The sequence below is a fragment of the Anser brachyrhynchus genome (genome assembly GCF_964034855.1).
Source record: "Anser brachyrhynchus genome assembly, chromosome: 2".
In the NCBI taxonomy this organism is placed as follows: Eukaryota; Metazoa; Chordata; class Aves; order Anseriformes; family Anatidae; genus Anser; species Anser brachyrhynchus.
Genome location: NC_137695.1, coordinates 70,608,776 through 70,628,668, shown reverse-complemented (window position 1 = coordinate 70,628,668; position 19,893 = coordinate 70,608,776). Strand labels below are relative to the sequence as shown.

The 19,893-nt window shown below is 41.2% G+C and overlaps 1 protein-coding gene across 2 annotated transcripts; it reads left to right on the top strand.

The window, feature by feature from the left end:
- Positions 1–2,202: 2,202 nt before the first annotated feature.
- On the top strand, positions 2,203–18,177 carry RIOK1 (RIO kinase 1). Of its 2 annotated transcripts, XM_080582737.1 has the most exons (17): positions 2,203–2,395; positions 2,946–3,153; positions 4,862–4,952; positions 6,058–6,127; positions 6,564–6,606; positions 7,276–7,368; positions 8,326–8,438; positions 8,562–8,642; positions 9,188–9,274; positions 9,820–9,957; positions 10,477–10,580; positions 12,258–12,364; positions 13,551–13,616; positions 15,375–15,494; positions 15,757–15,810; positions 16,444–16,584; positions 18,046–18,177. In XM_080582737.1, the coding sequence occupies exons 1-17, from the start codon at positions 2,325–2,327 to the stop codon at positions 18,154–18,156; spliced, it is 1,698 nt and encodes a 565-aa protein (XP_080438863.1). In that variant the 5' UTR covers positions 2,203–2,324; the 3' UTR covers positions 18,157–18,177. The 2 variants fall into 2 exon arrangements, with proteins under 2 accessions (XP_080438863.1, XP_080438862.1); XM_080582736.1 differs by lacking the exon at positions 2,203–2,395 and having other exon boundaries at positions 3,021–3,153; positions 4,760–4,952.
- Positions 18,178–19,893: the final 1,716 nt, after the last annotated feature.

Sequence of the window (19,893 nt, the reverse complement as noted above, 5' to 3'; positions counted from 1 at the left end):
TGCACTGTATCAAGAGCAGCACAGCCAGCAGGCTAAGGTGCGTGACTTTTACCTGTCTTCCAGTGAGTGCTAGACTGCACCTAGAAAACTGCATCCAGTTTTGGACCTTCCCAACCCAGGGAAGATACCGACAAAGCTGGAGCAAATTCATCAGGGGGGTCAGCAAGATATGTAGGGATCTGGAGCACTTGTCTTGCTCAGAGAAGCTGAGGGAACTGGGCATGCTCAGATTCAGGGGGGACCTGGTAGCTGCCCTGCCAGTGCCTATAACAAGGTGACACAGAAGATGCAGCTATGCTGTTCACAGTGTTACATGGTAAGAGGCTGAGGACGCAAAAAACCGAAGCAAGAAAGGCTCAGACTGGTTAGAAATAAAATTATATCCCTGTGAAGGTAGTCAAGCAGTGGAGCATGTTGCTCGCGAGGGGCTGTTGCAGTCTCTGTCCTTGTTTTTTTTTTTTTTTTTTTTTTTTTTTTTTTAAAAAAAAAAAACAAACTAACGGATTAAAGCCCTGAGTGAGCAGCTCTGACTCACAGCTTACCCTGTTTGAGCTGGAGGGTGACCTTCTGAGGTTCCTTCCACCCTGCATTGCCCTGTGATCCTGTGCTGGCAGTGAATGTGAAGGGCATGCTATTGGCTTACTGTCAGCCAGTCTGCAGAGCTGGGCCTTGTGGTGACCTAACGTGCTTCTAGTGAGGGTTGAGCACTTGGAATTTGTTTGGAGTTCAGATGGGGCTTTATTTTACTAAAGACTTGAGTTTAGTATTTCAGAGTATATTAAACCCTTATCAATCAGTTTCTTTTGGAGACAACACAGACCATAACTAATGTTTTAGGAACCACGAATCGATGGCCATAGCAGAAATAAGCAGCCATTTCCCAAAGCCAAGAGGGCTCGAAGACACAAGATGGTGAAGGGCCTGGAACACAAGTCCTGTGAGCAGCAGCTGAGGGAACTGGGGTTGTTTAGTCTGGAGAAGAGGAGGCTCAGGCTATTAAGAGAACTTATTGCTCTCTACAGCTACCTGAAAGGAAGGTGTGGGGAGCTGGGGGTCGGCCTCTTCTCACAAGTAACTAGTGATAGTGATTTGTAGAAGAACTCTATAACTCAAAGCAAATAAGTTATAAAGTAGGTATGTGATTTATTTCGGGTGCCGGGCACATGCGAGATAGCTCCCAAAGGCATGTGCACCTTAACGCAGCAACTTGCTTTGGTTATATGCAGTAAAAAGTTACATATGCATGAAGTTTCCCAATACGCCTATATATATTCATAACCTATCCCCACTTTGTATTAAAGTTAGCTCCAAGAAGTCATTTCCATTAACTCCTCCATCTGCACCTGCACAGTGCCTTCTGGTGGTGGTCGTCGGGGAGTCGGGGGGATGAATTCCGATAACTCCTCTTCAGCACCACTAGCTGACCCCCTGCCTTTGTACAGACTCAGCTGCTCCTTGGCTCTTGTCCAAACCACAAGGTCAGTCTCAGCTGGTTTTTGAGACAGGTTCCCCATTTTTGTCAGGAAACATCTTCTGTGAGGGGCCCCCGAGACTCCTTGTTTCGGTTAATTTGCACAGTAGTAAGCAAAGACACTCAGCAATATCTATTTTAAAGCGATTAAGCAAGACCCATTCTTTCATTCCTGGCTTTAATAATTACGATTGTTTTATTTAGAAATCATTAATACGATTAAGCAAGCCCCCATTCTTCTATCCCTGGCTTCAATAGGACTAGAGGGAATGGCCTCAAGTTGCACCAGGGGAGGTTCAGGTTGGAAATTAGGAGACCTTCTTCTCGGGAAGAGCAGTCAGGCATTAGAGTGAGTTGCCCAGGGAGGTGGAGGAGTCACCGCCCCTGGGGGTGTTAAGGGAAGGTTGGACGTGGTGCTTAGAGACATGGTTTAGTTGGGTGATAGTGGTAGTAGGGTGATGGTTGGACCAGATGATCTTGGAGGTCTTTTCCAACCTTAATGATTCTAAGATGTTTATGGCTACATTATATGGTACTATACAGATGCACCACAGCTGTTTACTCCCTGTAAACTCCATCACAGAAGACCCGTGGCTGTAAGTTTATACGCGCACACAGCTCTAAACACCCACGGCTCACTGAGGGAGCGACGGACGTCAGTAACCGCCCTCCCGAGCCCTAACGAACTGCCTCGTGCCGCCATTTTGCCGTGAGGAGGCCGCCCCGCCCTGCGCAGCCCGCCGCGGCGCTCGCTCTCGCCCGTTTCTGTCCCTCCGCCGCTGCCGTAGCGGGCGGCCCCCGCGCCAGCCCCGCGGCGGTCGCTGGCTGTTGGTGGCTGCGGGTGCCCCCCGCCATGTTGTGCCAGGCGGCCGTCCTCAGCGCGCCCGTACCGGGGCAGTTTGACGACGCCGAGTGCTCCGACGGGTACGGGCTGCGGGGGGGGCGGAGGGGGAAGAAACACGCAAAAACTTGGGGGAGAGCGTGGTTGTGCTGCCTCGGGTGAAGCTGTCCGAGGGCAGCCGGCATGTGCTTTCTCGAGCGTGACCCGAGCAAATCCAAAATATTTCTTTTTTCCCCCAAGTTCTTCTCGAGGCCTGAATTTTTTTTCCACTGCCTGCTGGTCCCCAGTGGAGGTTTGAGTGGTGTCTTGTCAGAGGGGAGCCAGCTGTGGCAGAAAGCAAAGCACTTTGCTGGAGGAGGTAGCTCTAGGGTGCTATGTGTTTGGAGTTGCAGAGGGATCTCGGTATGTGTCCCCACAGAGCAAGGCAGAAGGCAGCACTGATGTGATGGAGATGGTTTAAATGCTGTCCCTCCTTTAAAAACAGTGGCATCCTTATATTTATGTACTTAAAGACAAGTGAGGTGACAAGCATCTCATGGAGCGCTAACCTTGCAAAATTTTTTCTTGGGATAAACATATTAAATTTTTTTACGACTATAAGGATCACTTACATGAGCATGTATTTGTTTGAAGTGAACTTACTCAGGACACAGAAACACGCGTGGAAGATGGAGTCGCTGAGAATTGCCAGTCACGCTTGCACGAAGAAGTCAATGCTGAGGAAGGAGACGGTGACGATGATAACGATGATGAAGAGGAGGGTGATGATGACTGGGACTGGGATGATGAGATGGGAAGACTCATGAAGTGCCACAGTACTGCTGCTGGATGCAATCCACAGGTACGTTGAAGGCTATTTTCTAAGCACCAAAGGTACCCAAGAGCAGATGGGCCTAATCTGGAGGCTTTGTTCAATGTTAACATTATGTTGAGCATAAATTCAAATGGAAAACTTACCTTGAGAGGATCCCCTTTCTTTGAGTCTATTCCTGTGCTGTTTGTAGCCAGGCCTCTGCTTGACTTCCTTGTCTCAAACCCGGTTGCTAGATGCCTCTTGTCTCTGCAGTTTTCCTTCTGTTCCTTAGCTTTCTCAACCTTCTCTTTGTCTGTCCCAGTCTTTAGCGATGTTGCTTTTTTGTTTGTTTGTTTGTTTCTGGAATTTGTTTTTTGTGATTTTGAGCATCTTCCCCATTCTTTCCACTGAATTTTAAGACAGTACCTGCTCAACATGCCCAGGATGAAATGGTTTTTGTTTTGGACCATGTTTTGGTTCAACATTTAGGGGCAGCTAGGTACCATGCAGCCACTCTCGCACTCCCTGTCAGCAGGACAGGCTTGTGGGGGAGGACAGCAACCCTGAGGGTTTGAGACAAGAGCATTTAAATGAAAGGAAAAGGCAAATGTCATTTGGAAGGAAAGAGAGAAAAAAAGATCTTTACTTCCCATCAGGAAGCAATGTTCAGACACTGCTTGGAAAGCAGGGCCTCACTAAGCATGGTGGTTGCTTGAGAAGACAAAACAGTTTTGTAACAGGAGTCCCCCTTCTCTCCCCCCAGCTTTTTATGAGTATGAGGTCTTACAGTATGGGCTATCCCTTTGCTTGGTTTACGTCACTATCCTGGCAGTGTCCCCTCCCTGCTTCTTGACTATCCCAGCCTGCTGGTATTTTGGGGGGAGTTGGAGAGGCAGCCTTGATGCTGTGCCTGTGCTGCTCAGCAATAGCCAAAACACTCGTGGTATCGATATGTTTCTAGGTACAAGTGCAGGGCACAGTGCTGGACGGGCTATTGTGGTGAAAGTTTAACTCCATCCCAGACAGACCCAGTACAGACTAATAGCACAGGAGGTAAAAGAACATACAGGAGGTGAGGAGAAGTGCTGGAAGTGGATAGATTTAGAGTGTATGCTGTTGGTTTAGAAACTTCGGCGTTGTGCAGAATGAAAAGCGCACAATGTAAGAACCAGCATCCTTTATCCTCAGCTTGGACAGCAGAGGTTTAAAATATTTTTTTTTATATACTGATACCAGCAGAACAGAATAGTTGAGAGGAGGGTGGTACGGATCACGGTCTATCGTGTCTGACTTGGCACTTCTGAGATTTATTCTCGCCTTTTGTTAGCGCTTTGTGCTGTCTAATGTTGGTGGAACAGTGTTCAGGTATTATCTTCAGAGAAGGGTACCTGTAAGAAAAGGCACCATCTTTGAAAGTTTTCTGCTTGCTACCTTCTCATTTTTGTCCTTGTTTCTGTCTGCTATTCCCCTTTCTTTTAAAGATGAAAAAGTGTTAATACGAGAGACTTGCAGCTCAGTTTTCTGACTAAATATAACCCTGAAATTTGGCACTTCTTGGAATATAGCTGGTGTGTCACTTTTACTCTCATGTCTTGAGTTAAAGAAAATCTGATGTCAATCCATTTCTTTGCTCTTTCTGTTTTTCTGTTTATAGCTATAGACACAGGCATCTGAGCTGACTTTCCGTATGATACAGTGTGTATTTCAAAAGGCTGTTAAGAGAAGGCAACTTACGTTAACAAATCGTTTGTTTCAGGCAAATAGACAGAACCCTAGTTACTGTTTAGCAAAAATGTCAACCCCTACAGACAAGGCTTTGAGGAAATTTGAACATAAAATTAATTTGGGTGAGTATATTTGTCTTGTTTATAGAAAATTTTTCTTTTTTGTAAAAGCAGATGCAGTGCACTCTGTGATGTTCTCAGACTGGTTCTGCTTGCTTTAAGCCAGAATTTACTGGAGTGGCAGTTAACCATTTCCAGACAGATTAAAAAGGACTTGCCTTTAGTCTTCGTTAACTGGCTGTCATACTGTTGTCTGTGCCCTTTGAGACCTAGAGGATTCTTTTTCCCTTTACTACTCCAGGTCAGATGAAGTGTTTCTTCCACAGCTTATCTGTAGGAGCGAACTGTTTGGATTGTGGGAGAATATCAGCTCTCTGTTACAATGCCATTGTTTGTTCTCAAAGCTGCTACCACAGCTAAATGTTTTTAGATGATTGCTGTTCCCTGTAGTATTAGTATGGTACTTTATGCAACAGTTATCTCACAGGGGTAGAGTTTGTGTGACAAGTAAAGAGGCTGCTGTCCTAGCCTTTGTAGCTTCTTGTTTGCCGTGTGATGGAAATAGCTGCTCTGCTTAGCCTGCTAGGGTGAGTTGTAGTCGTGATTTTTTAATTTTTTTTTAATGGGACAGTAAACAGTTGCATTTTCCTTCATAACAAGGTGGTTCTAAAATGTAGGCTGAAAAGAGTAAAGAGTGGTCTTGGTATATGTGTCCAGACACAACACCTCTTACCTATTTAACAATTAATCAAGCACCACTTTGAATCCACCAGGGTGACAGAATCCTGGAGGTTATTGCTTGCTCTGTTTAGAAAAATGGCATTAGATTGTGGTAAGAAAAGGGCAGATGAATTTAATGTAAGATATTATCCAAAAGGCATTAATTCAGGTTGGCATTGCACCTCAAAGTTTGTGGGACCGTCTTAGTTGTTGTTATTTTATAATCCTACTTTGAAATGTAGACAGAATGGAGAGCTAGGTTAACTGTGATGTGTAACTAAACTCTTAGATAAGCTTCTATGCTTTATGTACCCAATCAGAGATCCATTGGTGTTTGAATGTTGTGTTGTGGCATATTTGCTGGCAAGCACAATTGCAGAGATGATACTGAACGTAGGACATTAATTTTTTTTTTTCCCTTCTCCATATCGTCTTACATGTTTTTCAGATAAGCTGAATTTTGATGACTCCGTTATAAACAGAGTCACAGAAAAGTCTAGACAGAAGGAAGCAGACATGTGAGTATCATGCCTGGCTCTGTTTTCATTGACATAAGAACTCTTCTGAGTTCATATTATTATTCTTAGTTTGATCCTGAATTTTGAATGAATTTATTAAGGAAAAAAAGATCTGTAAATAGATGGCATGCAGTTTGCATTTTGGCCTTAAACCTCTTGATTTCTGGATCAGTTTCCTAAATAATTCCAATGTTTTGATGCTCCTGTCTCTGCAGTGGAGGCAAGAAGATAACCATAATAGTGAAGGGCACTGATGCTTGTGGGCTTGGTTTGGTTTTGTTTTTTCCTGCCTGCAGGAGAAGCCTTCTGCCTTTGTATGTATGAACTTATGTTTTGAGGCTGTCATCTTCTCTTTGAAACAGAAAGGCATGTTTTACTCTGTCAAAGTATTGAGCCCATGTGTGGGATTATATCGCTTTATTTTCACTTTTGCTAGGTACCGAGTCAAAGATAAGTCAGACAGAGCAACAGTAGAACAAGTAAGTACTTAATGCATCAAATTTCTCTTTTGACCAGAATAAATGATCTGGAATCTTGAAATCAGTGGTAAAGCAGCTACTATAGGAACAAGAGTTTTGCCTTGGAATTCTGTTTGCCTTGTTATTCTAAAGAAACCTTTCATTTCTTTTTTGAAGTTTGTACTTGTAAACGTTTTGGAGCTCAGTTTTGTGCATAGTGTTGTAATTTGATGGTATATACAATACAGAAATTCATTTAAAACTTTTATTAAATTCCAAGAAACAAACAAAAAATGCTTTGTTTTTATTTTTTTTCTTAAGCAAGGCTGAAATATTACTGGCCCTTGACCATGTAGCTGCTCGGTTTCACTTACGAAAGCTATAAATTAAGGGAAACCGTATTTTAACATCTAACACAACTGTGGGTAGGAAATAATTCTCTTATGTCTGTTTTAGATCCATCTCAAGGACATATACTTGTTTTTTTTCTTTTTCTTTTTTAAAGGATGTGAAGCATCATTACAGAATTATGGCAAATTCTGTGTGGCTGTTGTTTGAATTATTGTTTGATCCTCAAGAATAATCTGATGCTGTTAGTCCTGTAATATAGTACTATAAACAGACTGTAGTAGTAAGTTGTGTTCTCTTCATAAAGAGCAATTGTGCTGACTGTTCTGTATTGAACTTGAGGTGTTGGATCCAAGGACTCGAATGATTCTGTTTAAGATGCTAACAAGAGGTGTCATATCAGAAATCAATGGCTGCATCAGCACAGGGAAAGAAGTAAGTTCTGTTACAAATGACAACATGACAGTCTTTTTCTCAGCAAGCTAGGTGGAAGCTTATGGTACTCAAGATATATTGAAACGTTTGGTTTTAGTACTATTCTTTGTATGTGTTACTTGATTAGTAGGAAGTTATTTTAAGATAAAATGCAAGTTACTGTGATCCCCAAGTACGAAGGATTTCTCAGAATACTTAATTGTAAATTTGTCATTAATTTAATTAATTCTATTCTTAATACTTTCTATGTGAAACTTCTGCAGAGCGTATACGTATATACAGTATAAAACAGTGCCTGAAAAACATACAAATCCAGGTAATTCTTTCTTCGTGCAAGGCTATTGCATGTGGATCAGATCAGTTCAGCATCTCTCCAGGGATGGGAATATCTAATGGTGTAACAAAATTCTGTTTAAAATATTATTGAGCTTTGATTGCTTTTGCAAAACTAGCATATTTGTGCACTGCTATTATCAAGTTATATGCAGACCAGACTACAGTTTTCCAAGTAAATTAATAAATCATTTTTAGAATGCCTTGTCCCTAGGCTGATCTGGTTTTCTTCCAGGTCCTTGGATTCTGATTAAAGGCATGCTTCTGCCTGGTGTAGTGGTGCCAGCACTATATATTTAGGCCATGCTTTAGGACGTAAATGATGTACAGGCTCAAGTTAAGCCTTCACACAAGGGCTTGTTTCAGTCTCAAAATATGAATGGTGTGGAATTTTGTGTGTTGTTGGTTCTGTCTTGTGTGCGTCTTCACACATTTACTCAGTCTTAGGTACTTACTGCAAGCTGTCTCTGGTAGAAAAAGAGATTGCCATTATGTGCAATTTCACTAATTCATCTGAGTGCCACAAAGGGGCTGAGGTGGGGATGTTTTCCAGGCTGTCAGAAAGAGGAGAGAAGGTTGGGTCAATTCAGAGTTCTATTTCTTCTTCCCTTATTAATCCAATAGGCCAACGTATATCATGCCAGTACTTCGAATGGAGAGAATAGAGCAATAAAGATTTACAAAACATCTATTCTGATGTTCAAGGATCGGGATAAGTATGTGAGTGGGGAATTCAGGTGAGTTGGAGTTCTGCTTGGTTTTACTGGGGAAGAGGGGTTGTTTGAAAGGTGGTAAAATGACCAGTGTTGATATGATGTTGATTGGCTGAAGAATTCCCCTTGTCTATGTATTTTTTTAAGATTTCGTCATGGATATTGCAAAGGCAACCCAAGAAAAATGGTGAAGACATGGGCTGAAAAAGAAATGAGGAATTTAATAAGGTGATTCTTCCAGTTTTTATTTCAGCATGCAAAGGTAACTGAAAAGTTACAGGATATACTCTTCTATTGCTAGACTGTGGCTGTTACTGCCTTTTATGGTCTCTGGAATATTCAGAAGTGTCTTATGCTTCCTTGTCAGAGGGAAGAGGGAGAAAAACAATCAAGATACTCCTTTGTCTGGCTGTTCATACTCTAAGCTCTTCAGTGTCTGAACTCTCTGATTTGATTGAAAAGCGAGGAAAGGCTGGAAATAGCTGCTACTGAGTAACAGTACACTGTGCTGTATAAGTTAATCTAGCATTAACCTAAAATTATGCAAAGATTCTTTGTCTGATACAGGAACATTTTGAGAAGGGTCAGAGCAGAATGGCTGTTTTTTTTGCATTTGTTTCCTAGTTGTTCTTCACAAGCATGAGTCGCCTGAGCGGAGGAGCTCTTACTGTGTGTGAAGTTTAAAGCAACAGAGCTCCTGTAGGCACTCTTGCAATGCATATAGTAGAGTTATTCTGTATTTAGTTTTTTGTGGTTTTCTTCCCGTGTTACAGGTTGAATACAGCCCAGATACCTTGCCCAGAGCCAATTATGCTAAGAAGTCATGTGCTTGTCATGGGCTTTATTGGTAAAGGTGATAGGTATGTATCTGTAGAAAATCAAAATGATTCTCTTTATTAGTAGCTTTCCACAAAGGTTTATTAAAAACAAACAAACCCTCTGTATTTACCTACCATTTACCTATTACTTTAGGCCTCTGTAATTAACTTGTTATTCCTACCTGTGTATGTGACCCGTAGAATACCCAGATGTTTGCCAGCTACTGCTGCAGACAGTCTGCATGATTCCAAAACATCAGCTGTGTGCAAAATGAATCCAGAAAATGACTTAACGAGAGTATGGCTAGAAAGGCTTCCTAATAGTATTTGTAGTTCATTAGTTTGTGGTACAAATGTTAATGTAACCTGTCCCAACTTCTTAGTTCTTTTTGGAAACAGCTACAGTAACTTTGTCAACATAACACAAGCTTTCCTGCCTTACATGCTGGCTCCATGCACTTAGCTGCTCATGCTGACTTTTTAGACGCACTGAGTTGAAGGATTGGGTATAGCAGTTAAAGCATTTACAGAAGTTATGAAGAAGGAAAAAAGTATTCACTTTCTATTATTTGTGTTGTAACTTTAAGGCCTGCTCCTCTGCTGAAGAATGCTCAGTTATCTGACTTGAAAGTCCGGGAGCTGTACCTGCAAATCATCCAGTACATGAGAAGAATGTACCAAGATGCCAGACTTGTTCATGCAGATCTAAGTGAATTTAATATGCTGTATGTTTTTAAACTTTGTTCTGAATTGTGACATTTGAAATGTATGTGCTGGCAACTGCTGTGTATAAATTCGAGTGTAATAATCTACCTTTAAGGGTGGGTGGGTCCTTTTTGTGACTGTTTCTCAATTTATCTAATTAATTATGTAGATTTTAACCTAGATCTGAGATCTATGTTTAAAAAATAATAACACCAGAACAACAAATTATCAACTAGTGAAAGCATTAGTGAGGGACATACAGATACATACTTTTTTTTTTTCTCTCCTTACCCCTAAGACAGTTTTGTGTGTTCTTGAGGAGCTATTCCTTTAGAGTTTAATAGTACATGTTGGATAAAGGAGTGAAAGGGTTCACCAAAAAAAACCCACTCTGGCTCTAATATGTGAGATGTATTCTAGAGAAACACGTTAAGTTTGTTTGTGGGTTCTTAAGTTTGAAGCATGCTTTGTCCCCTGCCCTTCAATAATCTCCTGTGTAACATTGGTGGAGTCATGCGACTTGGTGTGTTTGTCCCCAGGTACCACAGCGGGGATGTGCACATCATTGACGTGTCTCAGGCAGTGGAGCATGACCATCCACATGCACTGGAGTTTCTGCGAAAGGACTGTGCCAATGTTAATGGTGAGTGGGCTGCACTCTTGTTTGTATAGATGTCTTTTTCAGAAAGGTGAATTGTCTTTGAGTTATGACTCCGGCTGTAGAGGCTGTCAAACCAGTTAAATGCTCCCTTTCCTAGGTTCTCCTAGGTTCCTTGGGGAACTGTGTTCTGTGCTGAGTTCAGAAGACAGTGTAGCCTATTTTGCTAGAAATCATCTGGATGAAATGAGTCACCTGTCTGAATATCAGATTTACAATAGAAGGTAGAGGTCAGAGTCCCAGTCTGCAGCAGCGCCTCCCCCAGCCTTAACTTTCCTTACTTGAAGGACTGTGCAGACAGACCGATCTGTCCTTCTGTGAGTGTAATCCACATCTGGAATTCTTTAATTTGCAAGAAGTTATTGTGTGTCACAGAGTTCCTTGTATTTATTTATATAGGTCCACTTAGAAGATCAAGGTATAGAGTAATTTATTAGAGATTGTAGACTTGTCATAGTATTTTGCTAAAACAGGATACCTTTACAGTATTTTTCTCTTAAAAATTCAGTCTTCATGAGTGAGTGCGTATGTTATGCAACAGACAAATGTTTTCTGTTAGGCTGCGTTTCTCCCTGAGAACAAAAAATGTGTTGGTGCAGGCTGCTTTCCAACCCCTCCCTTTTCTTTTCCAAATGATTTTTCAAATTTTACAGAGACTTCTGAAAGTTTGTGGAAAAAAATATATACATTTTGATGCTGTGTTTGATACCCAGTACGTTTGTTGTTCCTTATTCCTTTTCTGTTCATGGATTTCTGATTGATCCCTTCTGGCTCAGATATTTGCAACCTTGTTCTTTTTTTTTTTTTTTTCATGTGTTATGGCTTGCCCTATCTAAATGCCAGTGCCTCAGTGACTTGCAGTGTTTTCTGATTTTTTTTTCTGCTTTGTTTTCTGCCACTGCTGTGTAGTCCTCCTACAAAAACTGTAAGAAATGCCTTACTTTATGCTCTGCCTTAGCTGTGAGCATTGCAAAGATTTGTGGCTCCATGGGCACAGAGTGCTGCCTCCAAACTATTTTTTTTGTTTTTTCTATGGTTGGTTTCTCATGGGTGAGATATCTTATGAGAACATTAGCAGGGAAACACTTACTAAGCAGTCCTTTGTGTGTTTCACTGCTGTTTTCCCATACAGAAGCACAACCTCCAAAATCAGTTATACTTGAGTCAAGAAACCAATTCTGAGTATAGTAAGAAGGGAAAATTCTGATATGTTAATGTGTCCCGTGTTTCTTTCCATTTCAGTGGATCATAACTAGGCTGCACTGTTTCAGTAGATACTTCAGTTTGGCAAAAGTTTAAGATCTGCACTCCTTATTTTTTGAAAAGATTTTTCATCTCAACCGTTGCAAATATTACACCTGTCTTAAATTGTTTACTTTGTCCTCCGTAGCCTCTGCTCCATTCAGTATGGCTCCTGCTGAAGTTGATTTGACTTACATTTATTCAGTTCTATTCTTTTTTCAGTATTTGTTGCACTGGGAAGATGAACAATTTTATTTCAGGTCCCCAAGGGTCATCTGATATCTAAAGCCAGTACAATATATGCTGCTATCCTAAGTCATCAGAGCTGTTATGTTGCTGCAGTTGTCACTTAACATCACAGCTGCATATGTTGTACATCATTATTTAAGGTCTTTTGTCTCTGCCCTTGATTCCTGATAGGCTTTTTCCGAAAGCACAATGTTGCGGTGATGACTGTGAGGGAGCTGTTTGAGTTTATTACTGATCCTTCTATCACAAGTGAGAACCTTGATGACTATCTGTCAAAGGTAAGATTGCATGGCCTTGTTGCTTATGTAGGTAGATTTGAACAATAAACTCAGATCTAGTTCAAACTCCATCTTGTTTGCTCTACATCTTGCTGTTGAAGTGGACTGGTACATTACATTGCATTATGCCATTCCTTCAAAAATGCATACGGGTCTTTTCCATTTATACTGTTACAGGATGAACACATCTTTATTTTATGTTTTCTGAAAAAGCCTAAGCATGAAAACTCAAACATCTGTCTGAGGTGCTATTTACATGAAAACCAGGATGCTTTAAATCTTTTGTTTCCTTTTTGAAAAGGAAAGAAAAGATTACTTAGTTCTGTAGAAATATACCCATGCTGACACGGAGAATGGAGTTGGGAATTAACTTAAGACTTAACCCTGCAGACTTCAGTAGGGCGGGCTGAGGGAGGAAGGGAGTGACTTAGAGCAGTATTACTCCAAAGTATGCAGTCTCATTAGCCAAATATCATGGCTAGTAGGACATCCTTATTCTAGGAGGAGGTAAAATGCTTGGTGTCGCTGGCAGCACCCATGCATTTTGTCTGTAGCTGTCAGTCCTCTGCTCCCAGTCAAATGTTTATTGAAAAAGGAGGAGGGAAATTTAAAAAAAAAAAAAAGGGGGGGGGGGCTGGTGAATGAGGAAGGGCCCACATACGTCATGATCAGAGTGGACATATGAGATATTGTTCCTGGCCATGTTCCTAGTCAAGACCATGAGGCTGAGTGTTGTCCAGATACTATGGCATGGGGATTTCCAGATGCTGTGTGCTTTCAGTCATACTGGAAGTTGAGAGAAGTAGAGCTGTGCTTTATGGCTTTCACTTCCTTGTGTTTCTCTGGCTTACTCTGTGTGTGACGGTGAAAACAGCAGATTCCAAGACTGGGCTTTGCTCACTGTAGTGCCCTTGCACTGTTACATATTACAGTAAAGCTAGACCTGCTATAATTTGGTCTAGAAGTAACAGTGAGCATGCCTGTTCTTAAAGCAGATCTGTACTTGTGCTTTGCAGAAACGCTGGTTACCGTTAGGGGTCGCTCAAGGCATTGCCATAAGGAGGGCTGGAGCGTTTTGTGAGTGAAAGTGGGGGGTACAGGGAGAAATACAGATGGGAATGGTTAGTTGGATTAAATGATGCGATTCTAAAGAGTGATACCTTTGTATTGCTTTATATTTCTTCAGGCAATGGAAATAGCATCAAAAAGAACAGAGGAGGAAAGATCCAGTCAAGATAAAGTGGATGAGGAAGTAAGTGAGGATTTTTGTTTCTGCTATGAAATTAAAATTAACCTTTCCTCTTCTGAACAATGAAAACTGTTCTATTTGGCAAAATGCACAGTTGATAAATAAAACATAGTGATATTGCTGTGTTCTGAACTAGTTGAGAAGTGAAGTATTGAAGGATGCCGTGTGTAAAAGCAAGTGACATTGATCAGGTGTTAAATGGCAAATACTCAATTACTTAAACCAGTATGTTTGCTTGTAGCTAGGTCCCTTGATGTATCTTCAGTTCCGCTTCAGTTAACAACAACAATGATAAAAGAGTGGAGTTCTAATTGTGCCAGTATTTTTTTGTACTGGTGATCTAGAAATAGGAGAATACAGATGATATTCAGATGGATGCATTAATGAAATTGCCCACGTGCCTTTGTTCCCTGTCTCATTCATTCAGTCTTCCACATACTGTTTCTCTCCCTTGCTTTTGCATGTAAGAAGAACCACCTCAAGTCTGTTCTGTTGCATAATGAAAACTGCTAGTGGTCTGGGAAGGCTTGATGCAAAGATAAAACAGTCTTTATTTGGTTTTTCGATCTTATCTCTCTGTTACAGAAGAGTTAAATTAATAATAAAAAACCAGGAACAACAACAAAAAAATGGTGCAGAATTTGTATGAGAACCTATTTGTACTAGTTCACCCAGTGTTTATCCTTGGAAGAAGTTTTATTTGGATAAAAATAAATTCATCAAAGACTTTTCTTTTTCTCTTGGAGCTGTAGGTTTTAGTGACTGCTGTAGGTTTTAGTGATTGCTGCTGGCTCAAGCTTGACCAATGAACGATTTTTGTTTCCAAAGATATCTTGAGCATACAAATCCTTTTGAATTACAGAGTCAAATGCTATTTTTCTTGTTGCAAGTCCATCTTTTGCAAACAAATTATTCCTTGTCTTACATGAAGGTACTGTCCAGTTAGAGAATGTAAAGTGGTTAAGTAGCATCGAAGTTAAGTTTTTACCCCTCTCACTTCTCGCATTACCTCAGGCTAGTTTGTGTAACTTCCCTCGTGAAAAAATAGAGCTGATTAAGAGCAAGTTCTGTGGAGACAGGGTCTCTGCTGTCCATGCAGCTCTTAGTCTAGTACTTAGGATCATAAAGTGTACTGAATATGTTTCTGGGATTGAGCTGATACCATGGAAAAGAGAAGTAAAATACTTCTGTCTGATCTGGTAGAGACTTAATTTTTCTGGAGGATTGTCTCAAAAAGATTGCCTGATAAATTTTAAGTATGTTGTTGATACTGCAGTTAGGTTTCTGCACCAGTACAGTACTGTGAAACCCTTTTTGAGTTGGAGTGTAGGTTGAAGAGGAATTTTTATATATAGAGTTTAAGTTGTAAGAGCTTGTTTTAATGGAGTTGTCCCCTGAAGACATTGTAAACATAACAATGAAAACTTCAGAATAAAAAATTCAAATCAGTAAAGAGGAAGTTGGAGAGACTGGTGAAGTCCCTAAGTTGGCTGCTAGTAGTGATAGTAATGTAGGAGCCTTATTAGTGATGAGCTATCAACAACCTGTAGGTTGTGTATTTAGAGCCTGCTCCAGGAAAAAAAAAAAAAACAAACAAAAAACTCTGCAATACAAATGGTAGTGTGACTGCTATGTTCATTTTTAGTTTCTCTGAGCCATGAAATCCCTCATGGTTGTTCTCTGAAGGGTATGTAATTAGGATGGAAGAACATCATGAAACTATATGTAAATGAGTATGTGTGTTTCCTTTCTCTTTGGTAGGTGTTTAAGAAGGCTTACATACCTCGCACATTGACCGATGTTAAAAACTATGAGAGAGATGTGGATATAATGATGAAACTGAAAGAAGAGGATATGGCATTGAGTGTTCAGCAAGATAATGTGAGTAGATAATGTAGAGGTGCTACAGAGAAAAAAAAGGGGAGGAAATAGGAATTTTTCCTAGTAAAAACTGGTAGCAACAAACAAAAATGGAAGCCTTGTTACCAAGGCATGGAATACTGAATTTAGTGTTGTATTTAAAATTCTTTGGTTAGTATTGATGCTAAAATTACCATCTTTTATGAGATACTCATCTTTTCTGTGTGCAAAGATTTAAGACTTGCATTTTGGTAACATTTTGTTTCTGTGTCTCTGGGTGTAGATTCTCTACCAGACTGTGACAGGGCTGAAGAAGGATTTGTCTGGTGTTCAGAAGGTGAGAAGGCCTTTTTTGAAATCCTTCATTTTAGCCGTTTTCATAAAAGTGTGCATAGGGAGTACAGAGAACACCTCGTCTTGAAGCTTGTGACAATGGAAGAAGCTTCTTGTCTGCAGGGCGTTTGTTTCTGCCCATTACTTGGCAGTGGTGTAGACTTTTTAAAATGGAATTACAAATATGGGAAGAGATCAGGCTGTGGCACAGTCTCCAGTGTTGTTTAAGAATAAGCGTGTTTTGCAGTGTAGATGCTTGTACTTGCTCTAAAGCCTATATACAGTGCCCCTAAGGTAGATTTTGGTATGATCCAAGTATAATTAAAAATTGGCTTTCATCTATGTTAGGAAATTGCAGTTTAACTTAGGGAAATCAGTTTGGGAGTGCCAATACATCTGTGCTGTGAGCCGTAACCTAAAAGATCCTATGCTGTATATTGTAGATTTCCTGTTCTTAGTTTGGATCAACCTCTTTTTCGCTCTTCTTGTTGAGACTCAATGGTGGCTGTAAGTAGAGGAGATGACACAAGCTTGCTTGAGGGTTTCTTTGTAGGAGATTTTTTTAAATCGTCTATTTTGTTGCTAGGCTACTGAGTTTGGGTTTGAGATGAATTCCCTCTTCATGTATCTTTTACAGATTCCTGCACTTCTTGAGAAGGCAGATGAGTCAGAAACAGGCTCTGATTATGAAGACAGCAGTTCAGAGGACTCTGATTCAGGTTGTAAAGAATTTCGGCATCCCAAAGATCTTCCTGCTGAAGTTACCATGGATAAAAAGGTCAGCTGGCCAGGAACTGCTCATTTTCCTACATCTGCCCAAATGACAGGAAAAAAATCCAAACGTAGTTCTGAGTGGTTCTTCCTACTTCTTGTCTGAAACAAGCTGTAGACTTTTTCTGTTTTGGAAAGAGAATGAAAGCATAGAAAGTAATTTCATTACAGATGTTTTATTAATGGTGTTTTTGTGTAGAGGAACTTCATGACATAGTGCTCTCTAGCCTAGACAAAGCTAGAAGAGTGATCTCTGTAGGGAGCTCTAAGGCCATGCAAAGCAGAACTTAGTGCAGCCTGGGTGGATCTTCAGTCCCTCTGGCTGTGCTTGTAGGCCTTGGTGTGCAGGTCAGTGTTGCTCCTGACTGACCACCTTCTGCCCGGCGAATTGGGACCTCTTGATCTGTCCAACTGGGGATTTGGTGATGGTGTGTGTACTACAGTGGCTTTTCTAATCCCATTGGCACAGACTGTCTAGCTTTGCTGTGGGCAAGAAACTTACAGCAGGCATACAAGGGGAATATATTTTTTCCAAACAGGTTTTGTTTTCCAAACTGCAGAACAAGTATGCTCTGTTCTTGTGAGGCTCTTCTACAGAGCATCGACCATGGGTGAGAGCCTGTTGGCAGCCATTTAGGTTCTATGCAAAAGAAGGATGAAACTTGCTAGGTTTAGGGGGTTTGAGGTGTGGGGTATTGCTTGTTAGTTTTTTGGATTTTTTTCCCTTTTAGAAAAGATAATGTAGTAGGTTCCAAGTCCATTGAATGAAACTGCATTGTTCTACTACAAGCTTTTTGTACCTATCTGGAAATGTAGAGCTACTGCCTTTCAGACATGAAACAGGGATGTCTTGGTCACTTCTCATCCTTACGGACAGGTTTTCATTTGGACTTATTATTGTGCGAGTAAGGTGAACTTTTTGGTATCCCACAAGTGTATTGGTAGGTTGAATGATTGATCAGTGGTGATTGCTTTCCTTCTCCCTGTCTTCTGTTATGCTGATTTTTTTTTTCCAGTTGAGCATAGTCTCTGCACTGTCAGAAATTATAGTGTGTTGCAGTGGCCTAGCCCCTGTTACAACAGTTACTGGATCAGTATTTTTGTGTGGTGTTTAAAAACACATACTACAGTAGCCCTATGGGTAACAGAAAATTTAGATCAGACTTATTATTGTATAATATTTGCTATAAATAACATGAGTTGCATACTTCTTGTTGTCTTTCTTCAAAGGTTGCGTGAAACTCAGGTTTTAACTAGTTTGAATTTTGTATTGTCATTAGCCCGGGGCTGGAGCTGCAGACTGATACACTTCCTTTTTTCTTTCTTCTCCTCACTCCCACAGATTTTTTTTTCTTCTTGATAACAGCGTATTTGATGTGATGTGTTAATTAATTTAAAGATTGACAGGCCTGCTCAAAATATGTCATTCCTACTGGCTTTAAATGAATGGTGTTTTAATTCTTTATAGGAAAGGAAAAAGATGGTCAAAGAAGCCCAAAGAGAGAAGAGAAAAAACAAAATTCCAAAGCATGTGAAGAAGCGGAAAGAAAAGACTGCAAAAATGAAGAAAGGCAAATAAAATCAGCTTTGGCTTGGGGAATGGGCTGGCTTGTTGTTGGTTAATTAGTCACCATCTTTTATAATTAAATCTTCTATTTATATACATACAGTATTAACCATGAGGGTGGTTTCACTAACAAGGTGGTGTAATTATTTGAACAGAAAATATGCCATGTTTTTTTAATAGGAAAGAATGAGTTTAATCTTTCACGTGTGCAGAATCAGCCTGTTATTAGACTCACATGGATTTGTTGCTGGGGTCTTACTCCCCTGCCTTACACTGTGGGGGATGTACAACTTACGTGATCCTCTGCAGGCTGTCACCTCACCTGCAGGTAACCGTGCAGACATTGTGCCCTTGCTGCCTCTCTGCGCTTGCATCACCTTTGATATTATCGTACTGAAAATGGAGTTTCATGATTGGGAAGGCAGCTGTCCTCACTGCCCAGTGCCCTTGTGAAGCAATCAGGCAGGCATACCTAAGCAGACCAAAGCCATGATTTTGTGCTGGAGTTCCTTTTGCAACATGGGGCTCTGTTGCTCTTAAGGGTAGTATGAGACAGTTTTTTGTAAGCTGATCGAATGAGTATTTGCAAGATTAATTGTGTGTGTTCAAATCCAAACCTCTCTGTGCGAAAGACTGTGCTAGCAGTTGTTTGTGGTGTGGCTCAGCATTACTGGTCCATGTGGTAAGGTGCCCCAGCACCTCAGGGAGGAGTTGGCAGAGCTCTGCTCATAACTGACCCACTTGTGTTGGAGCAGAGGTGCCATACAGAGACAGCCCACCTTTTCTCTTGGCAGCTGCTTAGGCTGCTGAGGCTGACAGACGTTTTGGGAGAGGTGTCATCGTCATGCATCAACCATCTTTTCCTGCTGCCTATGGTTTCAGAACTCCCTGTGCCAGCACAGAGAAGGGTTCTGATTTCAGTAAATGTCTTGATTTTTTTTTTTTTTTTTTGTAATGTTGGGGTGGAGTTGATGCCCTGGGGATTACACTTCTGGGACACACATTGTCTGATGACAGAGGAAAGCTTTTATCCATCAGTGCATATCTAACAATGATGGGTTGGCCAGGGGAAGGGTGAAGCTTCCTTCTCTCTACTCACCTTCCACACCCAAAAGAGATTGCAAGATGGCCATAGGCAGCCACCCTGGCAAAGATTGAGATGTCCAATTGCACATGTGGTTGCTCCACTCCAGAATATATTTCTCAAGGAAATATGGTCTGGTTGCACTCCCCAGTTTGACCTCTACAACCCTGTTGGTGCCTGTGGCTAGAAATATGGTAAGGCAGGAACTGGTCAGTGCTTCCAGACACCTCCCTCCCTTTATCCCAGTCCCTACAGGAACTGACTCTGTTGTGTACAGTGTGCATGTAAGTGTAGTCTGTGTTGCAGGAGCATGTTGGGTGACAAGATCAGTATTGCCTCAGCAAATGGGGATGTTTGTTGGGAGAATAAGAAAAAATGCATGTGTTTTGAAAAATAGCATTACATGAAGTGCAGGAAAGGGGAGAGGCTCTACCTTGGTAGTGAAGGGAAAGGGCGGTATAAGACCTACATGCTGAGGTGAGCGGGTAGTGCTAATAGCGTTTTGTCTTATGCCAGGGCTGAGGTGATCCTAGCTGCATAGATGTATTTCCTGCTTTTGCTTGCCATCACAGGAGCTTGTGCAGTGATATAATCAGGCAAAGGTGGCCTTGGCTGCCATAGATGTGGTTGGTAGTGTTTCTAGGTGTCGTGCTGGAAGTGATCGA

Bases quoted from the DNA above. Each gene is read 5' to 3' on its own strand.
- RIOK1 (XM_080582737.1), top strand. From the start codon at position 2,325: ATGTTGTGCCAGGCGGCCGTCCTCAGCGCGCCCGTACCGGGGCAGTTT. The intron at 3,154-4,861 runs GTACGTTGAAGG...CGTTTGTTTCAG, and splicing joins CTGCTGGATGCAATCCACAG to GCAAATAGACAGAACCCTAG. The intron at 7,369-8,325 runs GTAAGTTCTGTT...TTAATCCAATAG, and splicing joins GCATCAGCACAGGGAAAGAA to GCCAACGTATATCATGCCAG.